Below are 19,837 nucleotides of genomic sequence, written 5' to 3' on the forward strand. Positions count from 1 at the left end.
TGAGAGAGCGCTCTGCAGAGTGTGCGGATTTCGGGGCTGCGGAGCGTTTACACGAAGCCCTGCCCCGCTCTCTCCATTGAAAATGGGTCATTCTCGTTCCCGGGCGATTTCCCACCTCTGGCCTGAGCGCGTCCCCGACCACGTTCCGTTCAGAAGCAGCACGCACAGCGGCGCTGAGGTTTCCCAGCGCGGCGCTGGAGGTGCCGGCGGCAGAAGAGCACCGCCCCCGCTGCACCCTGCGCGCCCTTCCCCAGGCAGGGAGGGTTCTCTGTCTGCGCACGGCACGGTGCGCAAGCTCCGGTGCGGGGGCGGGGGGCGCTCCTCAAGGCGTGCGGGGCGGAGCCATGGGAACCTCTCCGTGGCTTGTTGCACCTGCTGGGAGCCGCCGGGCGGGGGCGCTCTGAGCAGGGAGCCCAGAGAGGGGGCGCACCCCAAAGGCTCCCAGGGATACTGCCAACAACCAGGACTAGTCCTACCGCGAAACCTAACGAGAGCGTTCCCCCAGATGTCCTCGCCTCTCGTGGGTAGGTCAGGGGAACAAGGAACCCTTGCTGTCAAAATGTGTCATTTTGATAAATTGCTCTTTTCTCATGGGGTTGACATGGATGGGGGACAATCTATTACCCACTGGACCTGCACGAGAACTGTGCCTTTATCCAATGCTGGGGGGCTGCGGAAGCAACTTCCTCCGCGATCCATCCTCAAGGTCCATGTGGCATGTCTGCACATGTATGTATCTGTGTATCTATAGACACAGACACACACCTGTAGCTAGACGGACACACACGTGCATGCGTGAAACATCATATGCGGGCACTGCCTTAAGAAAGAGGGGTTCCCGAACACTGTGCGCCAACACGCACGGCATCACTGCCCACTGCTGACACATCTGACAGGAACGCCCCCAGTCACGCGGTCGTCCAAGCCCGGGACGTGCCCAAGCCGGGGCGTGTAACAGACTTGCAGAAGTCAGCGCTGGTGACAGGGAAAGGAGCACCCTCTACCGCCGAAAGGCGCTTCCCTTTCCACACCAGGAGGCCGTGGCGGCGCACAGAGGGCTTCCTTCGGCGACCCCCCGACAGGGCAGACTGCGGAAGGGCCGGCACGTACCCCATCGTGGGGACGGTCTCATTCTCAGGAGGGGCCTTAGTGCATTTTTAGACACAGGAAGTGGGGAACAAAGCGTAGCAGCGGCTGGTTTCAGGAGGGAAAAGAGGAACATCAATAAGACAGTAAATTTGGGAAACTTCTCAGGCTCCAGGGGGAACCACTAGAAAGCAGCCCAGAAAAGCACGCTGGTTTCTGCAAAGGGAGCGCTGGGCCGCAGCCTCGCTCCCTGAGCCCGTCCTGCTGTGCACGGGTCTCCTAGGCCGGGACGGACGGGCTGAACTCTCCTTTGTCTTTGCATACAAGGGAACACACGGGACTTACAAGGGGGACATTTTTAGACATACATGAACGTGGTATATTTCAGGTTAACATTTTCAATTAAAAGTCGCATGGAATAAAAGTCATCTTAGGCAACATCTGAATAAATAGGACCCGAAGACTACGTGATCTTAGTTGGCTTTGCAAATCAAGTCAATAATTTAATAAAACGCTTTCATCAACTCCCTTCAGGCTTCGCCTGTGTGTGCACGGGGTGCTGGTTACGAGCATGTGTTTTGAGAACTGGCTGCTCTGAACTCAGGGCAACGTCCGTCCTGCGCCGACTCCAGAGGGATTCGCCAACGCGCGCGTGGCCGCGGAATCCGCAGGCACGGGCCTCGCCTCCGTTGGGGCCGCGCTCGCACTGCCGGAGGCCCGTCCGGAGGCCTCAGCCACGGACAGCGGTTGCCAGGGAGAGGGCGGGCTGCAGGGACACCGGTGCGTCTGGAAGGCGGAGGGCGAGCCCCCAGTCCGAGCCGCTGGCTGGCGCCCCTTTGAGCAGGTTAGTATCTCTGCGGCGGCGACTTGTAATGATGCGGGTGGCGGTGCTTCAGGTGCGGCCCTGAGGAGACACAGGACACACGGGGCGGTCACGGCGCCGCCCCCAACCCGTCCTGACCTGAAAGGGCGCCCGCCGGGCAGTTGGTCTCCCTTCCTCTGCTCTCCCCGCCTCTCCTGTCCGTCGCTGGGAAACGCCAAACATCCCAAGGGAGAAAGGGCTGCTCCTCCCCTGCGGGCCACGGTTTACAGGAGCGACCCCACGCCCGCGTCCTCGCCCTAGAGGAGTCCCAAAACTCACGAAGACGCCCCGCAAACAATTCCCGCGGAGGGTGTCCGCACAGCCCCCCTCCGTCTGTGGGGCGGGGGGAAGGACCGCGACACTCGCCCAGGGCAGGGCCTTCGACGTCCTTCCGATTCCAACCATAAAGCGGCCTCAGGGCAAGCTCTGGCCATCTTTTTTTTTTTGTTTAATCAGAAGTTAAACTAGAATTACATCTCCATTATTTTATCAACACGCAAACCTGTAGACATGGCTTTTCCATGTATGTATTTATCCTCACCCGCAGACATGCCTTAAGAGGAGAAGGGCGGGAGAGGAAGAGGAAGAGGAACCTCAATCAGCCGCCTCTCTCACACGCCCGTGGGGATCGAACCCGCCACCTCGGCGTGGGCCCTGACCGAGACCTGAACCCATGACCCTTCAGTTCACGGCATGACGCTGCCACCGACTGAGCCACACCAGGGAGGTGGCTTTTCAATTTAATCTGGATAAAAATTTAAAAGAGCACATATTTAAAACCCAGAAAGACGGTGATGGTTTATAAACAGCAGGTAACACGTTTTTAAAGAAAATTGTACTTGCGTCAGCTAGATTGGGGTCCTATTCTGAAGAGAGGTCACGTCATGTCTTACAGTGTGATGTCTGTATGAAAAAAATAAGCTCCTCAGCCAAATCCTACGTCCTCCATTGTCATGTCTGAAAATCGGAATTTTGAAAAAATTTCCCATCGATAGGATTATCAATTTTTCCCGCATGTGTTTATGGGTGGAAAGAGAAGAAAGGGCAGGCAGTGTGCGGAAAATAAATGGCAGGGTCAAAAAAGACAGGGAGGGCGAGAAGGAGGGAGGAAGGAGCCGTTAGGCTTCCCCGCCCCCCGGTCCCCTGCCCCGGGCTTCGGCTGAAGCGGATCCCGGCAGGCAGCCGGACACCGGAGGAGGACGCCTCAGACGAAGAGCAGCCCCCGGCGTAGGCGCCGGCGAGCCCTCGTTTCCTTCCCGCCCAGCCGGCTGGGCCTGCCCGGAGGCGGCGGCTCTTACTGTGCGCGGGCGGCGGGAGATCAGGCGTCCGGAAGGTCCTGATGGTGGCCGGGCCCTCCCCGCCCGGGGTCAGCGCCTGGACCTCCAGTCGGTACAGGGTGGCCGGCCTGAGGTTGGGCACCGTGAGGACGTCATGCTCCTGAGGCGGGGGACACAAGACGAGAGGCGCATCAGACTGTTTGTTTGAGACGCAGCACCCACGGGGATGCGGGGTCGGGCCGTCCCTGCCCGGGTGACGCGTTCGGTGGCGGCTGCCACTGCAGGGAGCAGGCAGCTGCGGCCCCTGACTCCTAGACGTGCCCGCGGCGCGGCGGTGCCTCGGCGCCTCGGCAGCCAGCGCGGTGCCGGGCGCCTGGGGACCCTTGGCGGCGCGCCCACGTGCACGGTGCCAGCTCGCAGGGCTCCCCGCCCGACTGAGCCCTTCCACGAGTCCTTCCCACGGTCTGCGGTTCCATGGGCGCGGCCTGCGCCGGGGGCTCTCGGGGTGCCAAGCTCCGCGGGCCAGCCAACTGTGCCCTCAGATGGCACGGTCTCTGTCAGGGCCCGTGGCTGCAGCCGTGGATTTCCAGGCCAACACATTCTTCTCGCAACTCAATAAAACCTAACACGTTGACAGAATAGCTTTCTCATTCCATGGGATCTTTCCTTCTGGGGGTTAAGGGGTTTTTTTCTTCCTTTTGGAAGCAGAGCTTGGATAGCGTAAGGGCGTTTGCAAAGAGCGTGCAAGCCCACAGGCGGGCACTTTTATTTTTGAGCCAAGGAGTGAAGTGGCCTGGAAGACAGGCCGCGTTGGAACCGGGCAAAGGAAGGGAGACAAGGAGCTGCTTTTCGCTACTTTCTCCCCAATTAATGCTTGTAACTGGGCGTGTCCGCTTGGGCAAGGGGGACGTGGGGCTAACAAAGGCGGGGAGACATGGGGAAACGGCTTGTCTACAGCGTACAGGGCACAGGGTCTCAATGATCCAGAGGGTGGTTGATTCTACTCACAGTGAGAGTCATAGTGTCAGTTCCCTTGCAAAAGAACACACTCACAAGGAGGAAATGTGGAGCTAAGACACGTCAGGGAAAATCGGGGCCCCGCCGATCCCTGGGCGTGCGCAGCAACCGTGGGCAGCGACCGTGGGCAGCGAGCCCGGGGCGCGGAGAGCACCTACCGCGGGCAGGATCTGGGACTGGGAGATGATGCTGTTGGGCAAGCTGTTCTGCCTGCTCTCCGTCGTCACCTCTGCCCACGTCACCTGGAAGCCAGTCATGGGCTGCGAGAGGCTGGCCTTGGCCATCTTCCACGAGAAGCGGCCCGTGACGTTCGCGTCCTGGACGGCGAAGGACGCGGAAAGGTTCTCCGGCTTGGCCAGCACTTTGGGGGCAACGTGACCTGGAGCAATTCAAGGAGCAAAAAGCAGGGTCCGGCTGCGGGGATGGCGCGGAGGTGGCCCCTGTGTGACCCTCCCGCCCGCAGGGCATGTAGAAGCTGCGGGGCGTCCGTGGTGGCTCCGCGCGGCCTCGAGCGCTCGGCTCTGGGGCTGGGACCGGGTTTGAGCAGGCCCCGCCCTTGCCACGCCACTCTCCGCCAAGGGCTTCTGACCCTCTGGGCTTGTTTTTAGGACCCGGCCATGCGGGTGAGAGACAGCAAGAATCTTGAACTCTGGGGAGACTTGGCTATTTCTTAGAGGACAGCAGGGAGCCCTCAGGTAGGGACCGCAGCGGAGAGCACGGATGCTGAGGCGAGTTACTCGGGGGAGCGAGGGCACCGAGCGCGAGCCGCGGTGGTGGTCCGCGCTGCAGACAAGGGCCTCGCCACGATCGAGGGGAAGGCGTGGGGTGTGGACGGGGTGGGTCAATCACCGCCCCCCCCCACCCACCAGCGAAGGAGCGCGCGAAGCAGGGACCCAGCCACAGAGAGCACGCCCAACGCATGCAGCCTCTGCGCGTCCGCCTCCGCGTCTAGAGGGGCCCGGCCGCCAGGACAGAGCGCCTTGGCGGTGCTGGGACAGTGACGGAATCAGGTACCGCCCTCAGTCACACACCGAGAAAACCTCGCAGCTGGGCTGGGGCCTGGCCATTCAGGCCGCGGGGAGCTCCCCGTCCGTGGCGCCGTGAACGCGGCGGGGACGCGTCTGCGGAGTGGCCAACGCCTGGCCGCGCGCGGACGCCCGGCCCACGCACCTGCGTCTCCGGGGCAGCTGGCGTGCCCGCGGCTTTTGCCCTTCAGCGCGGAGCAGGGCGGCGTCCGGAAGAAGACCGTGTGCGCCTTCCAGCGCCCCTTGGGCCCCGCCGGCTGCACGGTCACCTTGTACTTGCAGGAAAACGAGAGGTCTTGCAGAATTATGTAGTTTTCCTAGGGCCGGAGAGAGGAAGAGGGCGGCAGTACGGCTCAGTAAGAGTGAGGGAACAGGGGCGGCAGGCGGGGTTGAGTTCGCACGCGGACCTGGGCCTCCACAGGGAGCCGGTGCAGAGCGGCTCTCATGCCAGGCACCGGGAGGCTGCGCCGCTTGGAGGAGCCACCCCGGGAAGCCCTGGCAGGCTGGACGCGTCGCCCAGGATGGGGCAGAACCGCAGCGATCACGCTGGCGGGACCCGTGAGAGCCGCTCTCGGTCTTGCAGAAAGGAAGGAGCCCGGGCAGGCTTCCAGGGCGGGTTTCAATGACAGAATCAGGAGCGCGCTCTCTCGCCCCGCGCTCTCCCCCCTCGGGAGGGCGGCCCTGCTCTCTGCCACAGCGCTGGGCCACGAGGGGGGCAGGCAACACGGGCCCGGCTGCTGCGGCGCTGGGGCTGCGGCTGGAACAGTCCGGTGGCCGGGAGGATGACGCTGAGCACGGGGACGACAGTGTGCCTGCGTGTCCTTTCCGTGGGCTGCGCTCGCGCGGGGCCGTCGGGCGGGACCAGGGCTGCTGCGTCAGCCATGCCGGTGGGGGGCCTGTGTCCGGCTGCTTTGGGTGAAGGGCAGGGCTCGCTGCCACGCAGCAGCGGGATCCGCGAGAAGCGCGCCCGACCCACGGATTCACGCGAAATCCGCGGGAGCTGCTGAGGATTCTGAGACACCCCGGGCCGGCCTTCGGCCGACAAAACGGGAGACGCCTGCAGCCACTGGTACGCGCCCCGACGCCCCGTTGCAGCGTCGGCGTCAGTTAAATGGCTCCACCAGCCACGAAAAATGGGGACAGACACGTCCGGAGCCTTTGGCAACGTGCTTTGAGGCCTTTGATTCCAATGTCTACCACACACGCGAGGTCCGGTGCTCAGTAAATAATGATCTCCTTCAGAGTTTGTAAAGATGCTACGCCTAGCGTGCCCAGGCCCCTGAAAAGAAGCTGAGCTCCATGCGAGTCCAAGGCACGAGTGAGCAAAACAAGCGAGACAGGCTCCCTGCCCACAGAAGACGGAATCAAGTCTGCGCTGCCTGTCTGTCCCTGCCTTCCCTCCCAGCGTGGTCCCACCTTCTAAAATGCCAGCCCCTTTCTTCCTTCCTTCCTTCCTTTCTTTCTTTCTTTTCTTTTCTTTCTTTCTTTCTTTTCTTTCTTTCTTTCTTTCTTTCTTTCTTTCTTTCTTTCTTTCTTTCTTTCTTTCTTTTCTTTCTGAAGGTCAGAAATTATGGGACGACATTAAGGGTCAATGGAAAGAACAACTTTGGTAGAACAACTCCAATCCGGAAAAAAGGAAAAAAAGAAAAAAACAAAAGAAAACAAACAAACAAAAAAAACCCTGGGTATTTCTGCCAAGCCAGCGAAGAGGTTTGTCCTCCAATCTTAAAGTTACGTGATAACATAGGACACTAAAAACACTGCACTTGCTGCTTTCGAAAATACTCCAAAGACAGATGCTGTAGGTCAGGATCACACATCAATCTATGGTGCGGGTGGGGCCGCGCCTTGGGGGCTTGGCAGTGTCCTGCTGTCTCGCATATGCGCGGCTGTCAGCCGAGCGCTCCGCGCCCTAGTCCGCCTGTCCTGTGGTTTGCTGGTTCTGTCCTGTGGCTTGGTGACTCCCGCTTCCACCCCCAGGCGTTGGGAACCATGTAGGGAGGAGTGTTGATGGACTTCCAATCCCCCGGGAGGTTCGTGGTCTCTCAGCGTTAGGAGACACAACGCAGGCCTCAGGCGCACGGGACGGATGCTGCCTCTCATTCCTGGGGGCGTTGGGGGCCGTGAGGGACGCGGCCAAGCAAGACGCGAAATCATAGGATGGCAGAGAATTTCACTGGGAAATAACACCTCTAGGTCATGGTGCCCATCAAAATTCAGAAAATCATGTGAAGCTTTCCTCCAGTTAAGATGAAGCACAGAGAGCAGAGCGGCTCCCCAGGACCTGGGTCTCTCGCGCCCGCCCGCGGGCCCAGCCGCGCGCTGATGCGGAACCACTGCCCACCCACGGCGGGGAACGGGGAAGGGAGAGCGAGCAGGGAGACTGCTGCGTGTTCGGTCTTCATCGGGGCACTGGTTTGAGAGCGCATTTGTGACGTGGGACATACCACAGACGCATCCCTCGCGCGAGGGCAATGACCGCTCGGAACGGAGCGGCCTGAGCGCCAACTCACCTGGGTCGTGCCCGACGATGCCTCTGGGCCGGCGGTTTCATTGTGCGCACAGGCTTCAGGGGACCACTGCACGTGGTAACGGCTCACGCTGGGATCTGCAGGGTCAGAACGCACCCCAGGACCCGGAGTCAGAAGTCTCGTTCCACACCGTCCCGCGCTCTTCACACGGGACAGAAATAATAGCACAGAGGAAAACAAAGTTCCCCAGGGGGCCCCAAAGTGCGTACAGGGACCCAAGGAGGCACGCGGGCGTCCCAGGTCCCCAGAACTCTTTCCTTATTAAGTCTCGAGTCAGCCCAAAACATCATCCCTCGCGCCCAGAGAAATCTCTTGCACTACAAGAGCTAGGTAGCAGAAATTATTAGGGACGTCTTTGCAAAACGACTCCAACGCTGTCTTCTTGTCCTACCCTGACCCGAGGACTTGCTAATTGCTTTGGGCGGGGGCGCGGGGAGCAGGAGGGAGAGGCACGGAGTTGAGAGAGAACCTTGGGAGGGCCGCCTCGCGGCGCCGGGACAGGGAAGCCTACGCCAGGGGGGCCCGGGGCGCACCTTCGGTCCTTTTCCAGTAGGCCTTCACCTGCAGCTGGCCGTCCTGGTAGAAGGGCGCGCCGACCTCCAGCAGGCGAGCGGGGCGCCGTCCCTGCAGGGGCACCTGCGCCCGCGTCACGCCTTTGCGGCTCTTCGCGGCTGGCTCTTCTGCAACAAAGCACCCGCCTCGGGTTTACTCCCGAAGAACCGTTCTGAACCGCGACGTCAGCCCCCGGGGGACTGCACGTCGCGATGACGCGTTCCTATTCGGTGGCTTTATTTTAAAGGACAGTGTGAGACAACGGCCCGTTCTTTCACGGCCTCGCGGTAACACCCCCTGCCTGCTAAATAGGCTGCAAGACCGAAGCCTACGTTGGATGGGATGCCCAGACTTGAATCGGGTCATCGCTGGATTCCCTGGACTTAAAAGAGGCTCTCGCTGGAACAAGAGGAACGGACAGTATCGCTCGCGGGGCATTGTGTGCAGTTGCAAAGGCGGTCCACAACATGACGTGCAACGCCATCTCATGAAAACGATACGGCAAGCGCTTCACGGAGGTTCTGTCCGAAGCTACACAGCCCTCCACGGGAGGGCGGCTCGACCTGGCGACGTCCGCGGTCGAGAGCAGAAATGTCGCCCACCAAGTGCTTTCCAGAGCAGCCTCGGCGGTCGGCAGCCAATGGGTGCGCTGGCCCAAGAGCGACAGATGTCCCGACGTGGGTGGATAGGAACGCGAAATATTAAGACATAGGAGAGGATGCTCCATGTCACGAACCCTCAGAGAAGTGCAAATTACAACCACAGGGAGCACCGGCCTCACGCCGGTCAGAGTGGCCACCATCAATCCATCAAGAAACTCGGAGCGCTGGCGAGGATGCGGGGGAAGGGGGGCCCCGTGCGCTGCGGAGGGAGTGCAGGCTGCGGCAGCCACGGTGGAGAGCTGGGTGGCGCACGCCCTCGCACTCAAAGTGGAGCTGCCTTTTGACCCAGCGATTCCACGGCTGGGGCTATCTCTGAAACAACCCCAAACACCCCCTCCAAAGAATGTTTGGGCCCCTGCGTTTATGGCAGGGTTACAATAGCAAAGACTGGAAAGCAACGGAGTGCCCCTCCGCCCGCGAGTGGATAAAACACCGGGCAAACGAAACGCAACGCAACGGCAACAACGCTTTGGACCGGGGAACGAACACAGGGTCTGTTCATTGGGTCATTCGTTCACTCCGTCCATATCCAGCAGGCGCGTGCTCGGTGCCAGGCGCGGAGCTGGGCGCTGGCGACCGGGCGCTTTGGACCCGAGGGCCCCCAAGAGGGCAGAGGCGGGCGCGCAGGCAAGCCCAGCGGCGGGGTCAGGGCTTCCGTGGAGGGACCACGCCACCGCTGCGGGCAGTGGTGCAAGGGAAGGGCTGGCCCCCACCCCAGGGGCACCGCTACCTCCCCTCTGCCAATGAGCTGCAAGACCCCGCCACCGGGCTGTTTCAGTGCGAGGGCGGACGTCCGGGAAAACGAGGGGAGAACCCGAGGGCACGGTGACTATGTTCAGGTGGGCTTTCTGCTCCTGTCTGTCCAGGCGTTCCCATCTGTGACATTTTTCCCCACCACTAAGCTCCTTGGGCTGCTTGCTTCCTGCCTTCCCGGGTCCTTGAGCTCCGAACGCCCCCCCCCCCATTCCTTCCCGGGGCTGGAGGCACACTCTCCGTCCTGCAAGACGCGGGGGCGCTGTCCTCGCCGATGAGCCAAGGTGCGGGGAACGAAAGCCGCGCTCGGCAGGCCCATGATGCCCCAGTGTGAAATCACTTTTTCCCTTTTAATGCGCCCTTCCAACGACCAGCAAACAACTTTATTTTCATCTCCCTGAGACGCCCACAGCCTGGCTCAGGGACACTACATGTGCATGGCATGAAACGAACAAAGACGTCCCCAGACTGATGTCTCTGGAGCTGTCACCGAGTATTTGCCTGGGCTGCTGAGCTGTGTGCACAGTAACCCTTCACCATGGGTGCCAGCACGTTGGTCTCGGGCCCCTTTTCCTTGGCTGCACCCAAGGCAAGCAACCTGCTTTGCGGGACCACTGCGGCCGGCCTCCGGTCTGCGCCGTGAGCTCCGACAGCGCCGCGTGCCAGTGCGCACAGGCACGGACGGGCAGAGCGGGCTGGGCAAGCGTCTCCGGGAAGGCTGCAGAGGGCATGCGGGGGCTGTGCCGGCCACACAGCCTCCAGCAACGCCGCGGCTCTCAGGACAGCGCCGAAGCGGCCACACGAGAGGGGGCCGTGCGCCCGGCACGTTTTCTGGACCAAGGCGACGGGGCAGCTGGGTGCGGCCTGCAGGCCGCTGGTGGCTGGTGTCCAGGAAAGAGGAACTCGCGTGCACGCATGAAGACTCAGCAATATCAAGACGTGCGTCCAGTGTCCCCTGAGAGAAGCGGGCATGAAGCAGGGACGGCATCCCCGGGCCAGCGGGTGTCACGTGCACGTTCCTCTGTCGCCACGTTCTGCTTCCTGTCACAGAGGCAGGGGGCGGGCTACGGGCTTAGTCGTAAGAATATCACCCGGCTCCCCTGGTCTCAGACCTGCCCTTTCCCCGCTGCCTGGAGTTCAAATGGTGTGGCTAGAAATCCTGCCCCTTGAAGGAAGCCTTTTGTGTTCTGAATGCCAGCGGCCCTCGGAGAGCCGGCAGGGAGGCCGGGCGGACGGCGCCCTGACCGGCGACGGGGCTCGGAGCCTTCTCCCGCGGAGCCCAGCGAGGCCCGAGGGGGGCAAGGCCGCGACGGCCAGGGAAACGGAGGCCCCGCGGAAGCACGGCGTCCGCCGTGCGCTCTTCCCGGCGGGAACATGCCCTTCCATCGCCCACGCGGGGAGCTCGCTGAGAGCGACCGGAGGCCGGCATTAGTCGGGGTCCTAGTTAGAATATGGCCGGTTGCCCAGTTCCCGTCCGTTTGCAAAGCTGAGGAACATTCTTTAGGGTTAGGGATTCTTCGCCCACATGTGGCGCGCCCTTCAGGGGTCCTTCCCACACGGCCACGCGGCTCCCCAGTCCCCACGGGACTCCAGCAGTTCCCCGCAGCGGAGCCTGGCTCCTGCGGGGCCGGGGGGGCGGGGTCTCACAGGGGAGGGGCTCCGCCCCCAAGGCCGCCGCCCCACCCCCACACGCTTCAGACAACACTTCCAAGCCCAGGGCGCCCCGGAGACAGCTCGTGGATCACTTCCTCAGCCCCTTCCTCGGGCTCCAATAACTCGCTGGAGCAGCTCCCGGAGCTCAGAGGCACAGAATCTTTATGACAAAGGAGGCAACTCAGGAAGGGCCGAGGGGAGAGGCGCGTGGGGCCAGGGTGCGGGAAGGGGCAGCCGGGGGGCAAAGCTCCCAGCCGTTCCCCACATCCCATGCACGCCCCCGCCCCAGAGCTCTGCACGCCCGTCCTTGCGCTCTCATGGGGACTATGGGGACTTCACGGCACAGGCGAGAGCAGCCTTGGTCCTGACAGGTCCACCCGCTACCCAGCCCCTCTCGCCTCCCACACGGGGGGGCGCGGGGAGGGACTGCGTGCTCCCACCCGCGGACCTCCCAGCGCGGCCTCCCAGGCCCATCCCCGCTGCCTCCAAAAGGACGTCATTCACACAATTGGAGGCACCTTTGTCCCTGTCAGACTTAGGAAATTCAGGGAGTTTTTGGAACTTCTGGCCAGAAACCATGGCAAAGGCCCAGTACACATTTCTTATTCTGAATCACCGCATGACGAGCAACCCGTGCACACAGGCGCCGGGCCCCCCTGGAAGGAGCCTCGGGAGCGGGGTGAGGGACGGGGGCAGCAGCCACGTCCGGAGCAGAACGCTGGGCTGGACGTGGGACCCGGGGCTCCGGTCCGGACACAGCCCTCTCTCGCCACCACCGGGGACCAAAAGGGCGCTCCTGGCTGCACCCCGAGGACCATGTAGGGCACCTCTTCAAGGACAGAGTTTTCCCAAGCCCCCTCGCGCATGTGATGCTGATATTAATCTGTGATGCTGAGAACTCAGCCGCAGACAACCACCGGAAGAGTGCAGATGCTCTGTTTAATCTCCGTGTAGATTCTGCCTTCCTTTCTTTCATATCCTACGCACACTTTAATTTTTCACTAGAGATATAAGAACACAGTTCTAGACATCTCAAGACTAAACCACTTCTGCTTTTTTAAAACGAAAAGACGCCCACGCTGTGTTCCGCAGTAAACAAAAAGGAAATAAAGCCATTCCTACCATAACCTGTGAAGGTATGAGGCCTAATTTATACTCGTGAGTAGTCGGAAGAGTTCATGGAATTGAGCGACTCTATTTTATCAGGTTTTATCAGAATTTTCGTGAGGTTTACAGGCCCAGGGATGCCCCGTGTTTCCTGCCCAGTCCATTTTTCCTTGGCAGAGACAGAAGAATATTCCAGTTCCGTGGGGCAACTATAAAACACGTGGAACCTGTCAAATCTGGAAACACCCCTCTTGCCTCCCACAAAGCAAGATGCACGTCCACGAAGACGACGCTAGGCCTCTCTCCCTTCGAGGCACCATGTCATAAAATTGCCGAACGCTCAGCCTTCGCCACACGGGCATGTTTACTACAAAAGCCTCCGGGAGTGCCCAGCACACCTGCAAGGACATAATTCAGGAAGTCATTTCTAGGCTGGCATTTACTACCCTGCCTCCTATAAAGTACAATTTCCCTTGCTTACACCATTCAGTTGTAATTATTCCTCATTTCCAGTTGGTTCATGATGAAATAGAGTGTTCTCGTAAAAGTCGTAGACTTGTGTTTATGAGATTGTATATCAACACTGGGCTATAAAACTGACGAATGAGCAGCTACATCCTGTGTGCCCCTTTGCAAAGCGGGTCCCTCCTGTAGCCCGCCACCCCCTCAAGACCTGGGGAGTACGTGTTCTCAAAGGTACTTGGTACCACGCCTTCTATTTGTACTTTCCTTTTATTACTTTGCTGAATCTCTGTGAGAGGAATCGGTTAATCTTTAGAACAGAATGGACTTTGATAGCTTACGAGGATTAGAACGTGACAGAGGCACTAAGAATAAACCCGATGCAGAGAGGTCGGCTGAGGCCGCAGGCAGCAGAGGGGTCGTGAGTAACGTGGTTCCACACAGGTGCACACGAGTGCCCTGTGGCCAACGCACAGGCACACACACTGCACACCCGCGACAAGGGGGCTGCTTTGGGCACACAGCCCGACGCGCCGTGCTCTTGGAGCGACGCGAGGTCTCGTCCTGCGGATGCAGCTTCGCAGGCCGGGAAGAGGCGCCCTGGGCTCCACGCGTGGAGGCCACGCTGGGGCGGCGGAAGGATGCGGCCCTCGGCCTGCGCAGGACCGGCGAGGACGAGAGCGGGGCAGGGGTCCCTTCCCACTCACGGGGCCCTGCGTGGGGCACCGCGCGGGGGGGGGCGCAGGCTGCTCTGCGCACGTCACGGGGCGGGATGAGAGGGAAAGGGTCGCATCGTCGCTGAGAGGCTGGGAGCAGCAGCCCTCGGCGAGCTCAGGGGCGGTGTGCCCAAAGCGGACGTTTGAGAAGGAGCGGGCACCGGAGGACGAGTTCAGAGGGCATTTTAGGGTTATGAGGAGGGGGGGACACTGGCCTGAAAGGGAAGGAATGGGCAGGTCCCGCGCGGGATGTGAGCTGAGGGACAAAGGAGGAGTCTAAAGACCTGGATTTAGGGGAGAAAGGGAAGAGAAGGGTGGAGAACGGCCCTTCCGCCCTGGCTGTAGCAGGAGAGCCAACGGTGGAGCCATGTCGGGGGGCCGGGGGAGCTGCGGGAGGGACAGGAAGCGCTTGGGGCATGGCTCGGTGCACGTGCCCGTTAGCCGCCCGAGCGCACACGTCAGGCAGCGGGTGATGGCTCTGGAGTCCCAGCCCGGAGGGGCGGGACAGGCTGGCATCTGCGCCCGGGTGGGGACGGAAGCCGCGGGGCCCAGCCGGATCTCCCCGGGGCGGGCCTGCCCCTCCGCCCTCCGCCGGCCGCGTGCTGAGCTCCCTGCTCTGTGCGCTGCCGCTGCCGCGTGCGGGGAGGCCGAGGCCCTGGGCGCGCACACCGCCTTCCCCCGTGAGCTCTGGTGAAGCTCACTGCCCGCGGCACGCTGCCTTCTTCCGCGTCCACGCGTCTCTGCCGCTCTGCACGCACCCGCGGCCTGGTCTCTGTGGAACCGTGTTTACACGTCTGTCTCCCCAGTTCAACGCCAGGGGCTTTGATGGCCCAGGTCGAGATGAGTGTAGTGCCGGCACGATGGAGTGTGCACGTGTGCAGGTGCACTGGTGTGTACGTATAAGTGCACGGCACGTATATACTATACCACGCCTGTATAGTCACCCGATTACCCCACGTACATATGTTCATAGCATGGCATTGTAAGTACCCCTTCGGTAGGCACAGCAATGTCGTCATCGCTAGGCACGCGTTTCAGGGGCATGACCGACGGAATGCCCGGATTTTTTAAAAAATCAACCACATGACTCAACACCTAGAACATTTCCATGACTTTCTTTTCCGTAACAGTTGTACGGCACCCAGGAAAAGGAGAATCTACACGGCATAATGTTATAGACGGTCAATACTATCTACAGAGAACAGCAGGCCCTTCAAACCCTAAAATCCCCACAAGGGCTACTTCTCAAACCAATAGGAAGCTCTGTTTCCAGGATTTCTTAGAAAGCCTCCTTCGCATCCGTTTTTTCCCAGGTCACGGAGGTTATTCCGAACCGTCCCTTGGGACGTCGGTGTCAATCCAAGAAGACGCGTGTGTCCTAACTTTAGGGGGGAAGGGACAGTGCTCCCCGAGAAAGCAGCGTCGCTGTGCCTGGGGACCCACAGTGACGTCTGTCTGCGCACCAGTGAGAGGGACACGTGAAGCGCTCTCCTGTGAGGCGTCCACTGCGACATGCAACCACCGCACAGGAAACAGATAAACATCATGAGAAAAATTCACAGGCGCGCGGTTCGGAGGACGCTGTTCTGCGCGCAGGGGTGCGAGGGCTGGGCGCGTGAGGACCGCGTGTAACACAGCGGCCACCCGCACGGAGGCGGGGTCGGAGGGAGCGGGGACCGGGGACCGGGGGCGCGGGGGTGGGGCGTGGGGGCGAGGCAGGGCACTCACTGCTGCTGGCGGCGTGCGCGGGGGTGAAGCGCAGGGCGACCTTGGCGCTCTTGAGGCGCGTCTGGCCCCAGTAGGCGACGGCCTGCAGCTCCGCCGTGTACTCCCAGTGCGGGTGCAGTCTGTCCAGGGCCACCGAGCTCTGCGCCTGCAAACGGGGACACACACCCCGCCCGTCACAGCCACGTCCAGGCCGCTGCGCCCCCCCCCCCGCCCAGCGGTGGGTTCCCTCCGCTCCCACGGGTCTTCGCGCAGAAGATCTGAAAACCCAGGGTAGCTCGGGCTCAAAGTCAGCCTCACAGAAAGGCCAGGACGCGGTTTGTGGAGATTGGGTTCCCCACCCTCTGGCATCGCCTGGCGAGGAACAAGTGTGCCTCGCCCCTTCCCGATCTCCGGAGCGGCCTGAAAGGAACTCACAGGGGCTGGGGCGGGCTCCCGCCTGGGAAACGCATACACGGGATTCCCTGTGTGGCTTGGATACTTCCTTCGCATCCTCTACGAGTACCCGTCCACCAAGCGTTGAAGGGAAAAATCAACCTGACAAAATGCGTTCATGTTCTCCTGCCATTATATCTGTTCACGTCCGCACCCACCCAGTTGTCTTTGCGTTTTAAGCGAGGGCACTCCCACGAACAGCCCCTGAGCCCAATTGCTTTCCAGCGAGGTCTCTGCTTCGATGGCATATCAGCCTCCCTAAACAGCGATCTTCAAGCAACTAAAATGAAACCGCCTTTTGAAAGAGCATTTCCTTGAAAAGCTCTCCTCACAGTTACCAAGGACCTCGGATGGTGTCTTAGGAAATGAGAGGCCATTGATCTCCAGGAAGAAAGTGCCATAACTTCTCAAACTCCTTGGTATTTTTCCAATTTCGAACCTTCATTCTCAGTTAATGAAATGTTCACGGGAAGAACGCTCGTGGTTCCCATGACCTGCCGCCTGCCTCTCGTGGATCCCAAATACGCCATTCGTGAGCGTGATCTAGGGTTAATGCTACTCTGCACCCATGAACAATTCAAGGTAAATTTGCTGCTCACGTCTTATCGCATTGGTACATCGGAGGAATAAACGGCAAACTTCCCTCCTAGTTTCTTGACGTCGCTCGGTTATTAATGCGCACGACGTCTGGCAGTATTTCATCATGTATCTCGCTTTAAGTTGCTTTGACTGTAGCCCTGGCCAGGCAGCTCAGTTGGTTAGAGCGTTGTCCGGATAACACCAAGGTTGCAGGCTCGATCCCTGGTCAGCAGGGCACATCCAAGAATCAACCAATAAATGTACAGGAAACTGGAACGACAAATCAATGTCTCTCTCTTTCTCTCTCTCCTATCAACCCATCGATTCCGGTGACTGCAGGGACCCCTTTCTAGGAGATGAGTGTGAATTACGAATCATCACGTGCGTCCAAGTCCACCAAAGATGCAACTGTCAGTAAGTTTCTTAAAAATAAAACCCACACAGGATCAGAGCTAAATATCAGTGATAACTTTAGGAGACATATACTGAATGGAATTTTCAGTTCCAAAAAAAATTTGTTTTGCTATCCTTAATGAAGGCCTTTCACATACGTATTTACTTATGAAATTGAACTTGATACATTCAGGGGAAAGGTGGTTAGATCAGTCCTAGAACAACGTGACAAAAGCATGTACATCGAGAGGAAGCCCAATCACTGCTCCGTACGCGCCAAGCATTTCGAACGATAGCACACGTTCGTTCGCTACCCTGGCGTCTCCCTGCAGGAAATGGGGCCGCGCGGATTTTATTTCTCGGCAGCTGGAGAAGGCAGCCTTCCCAGCTCTTTCCATCGGCGAGACCAACGTGTTGTCAGGCATGCATTTCCTACGCTCCTTCCTGTCCCGCGGGCCACAGTGCGCACGGAAACCCGCTGCCACCGAAGCACCAGGGACGTCCGCTCTGGACTTCCAGGAGCCTCCCAGAAACAGAGTAAAGAGACGTACGTGGGAAGAACATTTTGGGTTGTATCCCTGTCTATGACCAGATAGGGGAGATGAAGATAAGGTTTGTTCCTTTTATTTCTGCAGTTGTGACTGCCTCTGGGATGTGAGTAGGTCAAGGGACTAAATTCAGTGCTTTTCAAAGCCCAAACAGTCGGCCTGGGGCTCCGGTCTCGGGCCTTCCAGGGTTCAGGCAAAAGGGTCGGGGCCCGGCCTTCCACCTGCTCCCTGGCTTCGCTCAGCAGATGCCGCTGTTCAGACCCTCTGCCCGGAGGTCAAACACTCGCCCCCCCGCCCCCTGCGAGAAGGCACCGCCCTTCCTCCCAGCTCCCACTCACCCCGTCTGTGGTCTTCCTCCGCTTCTTTTTCGTTGGGACGAGGGACTTGCTGCTCGCAGTCCAGCTCCAGAACACTTTGTAGTGATGCACTGGGATGTCTGGTTCCTCGGGGGCGTCCCACACCAGGGTGACGGTCACCGTCCCGTCGCTGTGGGGGGTGGTGGTGGCGAGCCGCAGGTTCGCCGGAGCTGGAGGGGCGGATGGGTCTGCAGTCCCGGGAGGAAGACAAACGTGTGAGGGCCAAGGACAAGGGAAAGCGCACCCCTTTGCGCGTGTGCTGACCCCAGCGCGCACGCGTGATCCCTTTCTGGATCCGAAAGCTGCAGACAAGCAGGAAGCAAGACCCCCATTGTAGGCCTCCGACTCATACGGAGAAGACCCCTTCGAGGCATCTGCACACCACTACAACCCTGCCAAGGTAGCCTGGTACCGAAACTGACACATTTCTGTACAACGCAGCAAAATCTGATTTCAGTCGGTTGGCACTCAACAGGCGAGCCGAGTAGACTTGCCTTTGCAAGTTCTGAAAAGGAAATGAAACCCAGGCTGGGTCAGGAAGTGTTTCATCTTAGAAAAGGAAATGAAACCCAGGCTGGGTCAGGAAGTGTTTCATCTTAGTGGGTACGAGCAGCGGAGACCCGCAGAAACGGGCCCCGTTTTATCCACATTACAAAGGGGGTGACATGTGGGTCACATCCATGTTCGTAACCTCGCCGTTTCTGGCTGGCTGCACAAACCAAAGCCTTCTCGGCTATCGCGAGAGAGAGAGAGAAGGTTCTGCAATGATCACACTGCCAATCTCCTGGTAAATACAGGTACCACGATGACCGAATATGAGTAAAGCGAGAGGGGCTTTGCTTCCTTTCCGGCCGCACACGGAGCAGGTGGAGCTGCCACGCCCCGCATGGCGCTTAGGGACGGTCACGTGGCCCCAGGACAGCGCCGTCCCACGCTGCGACGGCCATGCCCCCCGCAGCAGAGGGGCAGCCAAGCCGCCGCTCCCTCAGCACAAGTGAAAGAGATGGAAGGGACAAGGCCCACGACGTTACTCTCAGGATCACCTGTGTTCTGCGCATGGTGGAAACGTGAATTCTTTTCAAAAATCTCTTGCTTTTCTCTAAGACACAACAAGGTCTGTCCAGGAAAGGTCCAGCCATTGGTAACATCACGAGACCAGTTTGCGCGACATCCATGTCACCCGGCAGCCAAGGAGAGGGGACTGGAACGCGCACGCGTGAACCATGACGACGTCACTGTGCTAGTCAGAGGGGGCAGGAGACGCCGTTGAGTGAGCATGTGCCCTGTGTGGCCGTCGCGTTCACAACGAGCAAGGGAAGCAACGCACTGACATCCAATTTTGTGTTAAGCTTAAGCATTCCTCCACGGAAACTGTTCAGATGCCTCAGGAGGCCACCGCTCGGGGCCGCGGGTGGCGGGCAGCTTCACCGCGACCGCGTGCCCTCTCTTGGGTCACGTCTCGGGCCGAGTTTTTGGCTGAAACCCCAAATCACTAAAGTGACTCTGCCCCTCAACAGCCCAGACGTGGCGCCCCGTGTCTCCGGGCTTTTCCCAAACATGAAATCGCCTCTCAAAGGGAAGCGATTTCAGACCGTGGATGAGATTCAGGAAAATATGACAGGACAGCGGACGGCTCCTCGGAGACCTGTGTGAGGTCCCAAGGTGCCTGCTTGGAAGGGGACTGAGGCGTCCTTGCGCTGTGTACCATGCTTTCTGTATCTTGTATCGTCTCAAGGAAACGCCTCTATTTTTCACAGTACGTGGGTGGACCCCTTCTGGGCAGACCTTGTAGAATAAAATTAAGGTGAGAAAGAATTGCGATATTTGAGGCGAAAACACGTCGCTTTCTGCCAATGCTCAAGATACTTCCATCTAAATATAGAAGACACATAGGAAGGGATCTGGGCTCCCTGTCCCTTTCCCTTTCTCTCCCTCGCCCAATTTTTCTCACTGCTTCGAGAGGGAGAGGGAGAGAAACATCCATGCGAGAGAGAAGCACCCCCGGGCCGCCTTCCGTACGCTCCCGGGCCAGACCAGGGGTCGTTCACGCCCGGGCTGGGGAGCGTGCACCCCTGCCCCCAGACCGGGGGTCGGACCC

General features: G+C 59.8%; 1 protein-coding gene across 1 annotated transcript in view; it reads right to left on the reverse strand.

Annotated features, from left to right (window-relative positions):
• Window positions 1-448: 448 nt before the first annotated feature.
• The window catches only part of ANOS1 (anosmin 1), a 115,162-nt gene continuing 95,773 nt past the window's right edge, over window positions 449-19,837 (reverse strand). The window contains exons 7-14 of the mRNA XM_054581173.1: window positions 17,722-17,927; window positions 15,432-15,576; window positions 8,332-8,478; window positions 7,781-7,875; window positions 5,413-5,584; window positions 4,401-4,621; window positions 3,247-3,385; window positions 449-1,990 (exon numbers count right to left, since the gene is read on the reverse strand). Of these exons, the coding sequence (XP_054437148.1) occupies window positions 1,932-1,990; window positions 3,247-3,385; window positions 4,401-4,621; window positions 5,413-5,584; window positions 7,781-7,875; window positions 8,332-8,478; window positions 15,432-15,576; window positions 17,722-17,927 (1,184 nt within the window). The 3' untranslated portion in view covers window positions 449-1,931. The remainder of the gene's footprint in view (window positions 1,991-3,246; window positions 3,386-4,400; window positions 4,622-5,412; window positions 5,585-7,780; window positions 7,876-8,331; window positions 8,479-15,431; window positions 15,577-17,721; window positions 17,928-19,837) is intronic.

The sequence above is a fragment of the Pteronotus mesoamericanus genome, unplaced genomic scaffold, assembly GCF_021234165.1.
Source record: "Pteronotus mesoamericanus isolate MK-2021 breed Mesoamerican mustached bat unplaced genomic scaffold, CSHL_Meso_final contig_65, whole genome shotgun sequence".
Lineage (NCBI taxonomy): Eukaryota > Metazoa > Chordata > Mammalia > Chiroptera > Mormoopidae > Pteronotus > Pteronotus mesoamericanus.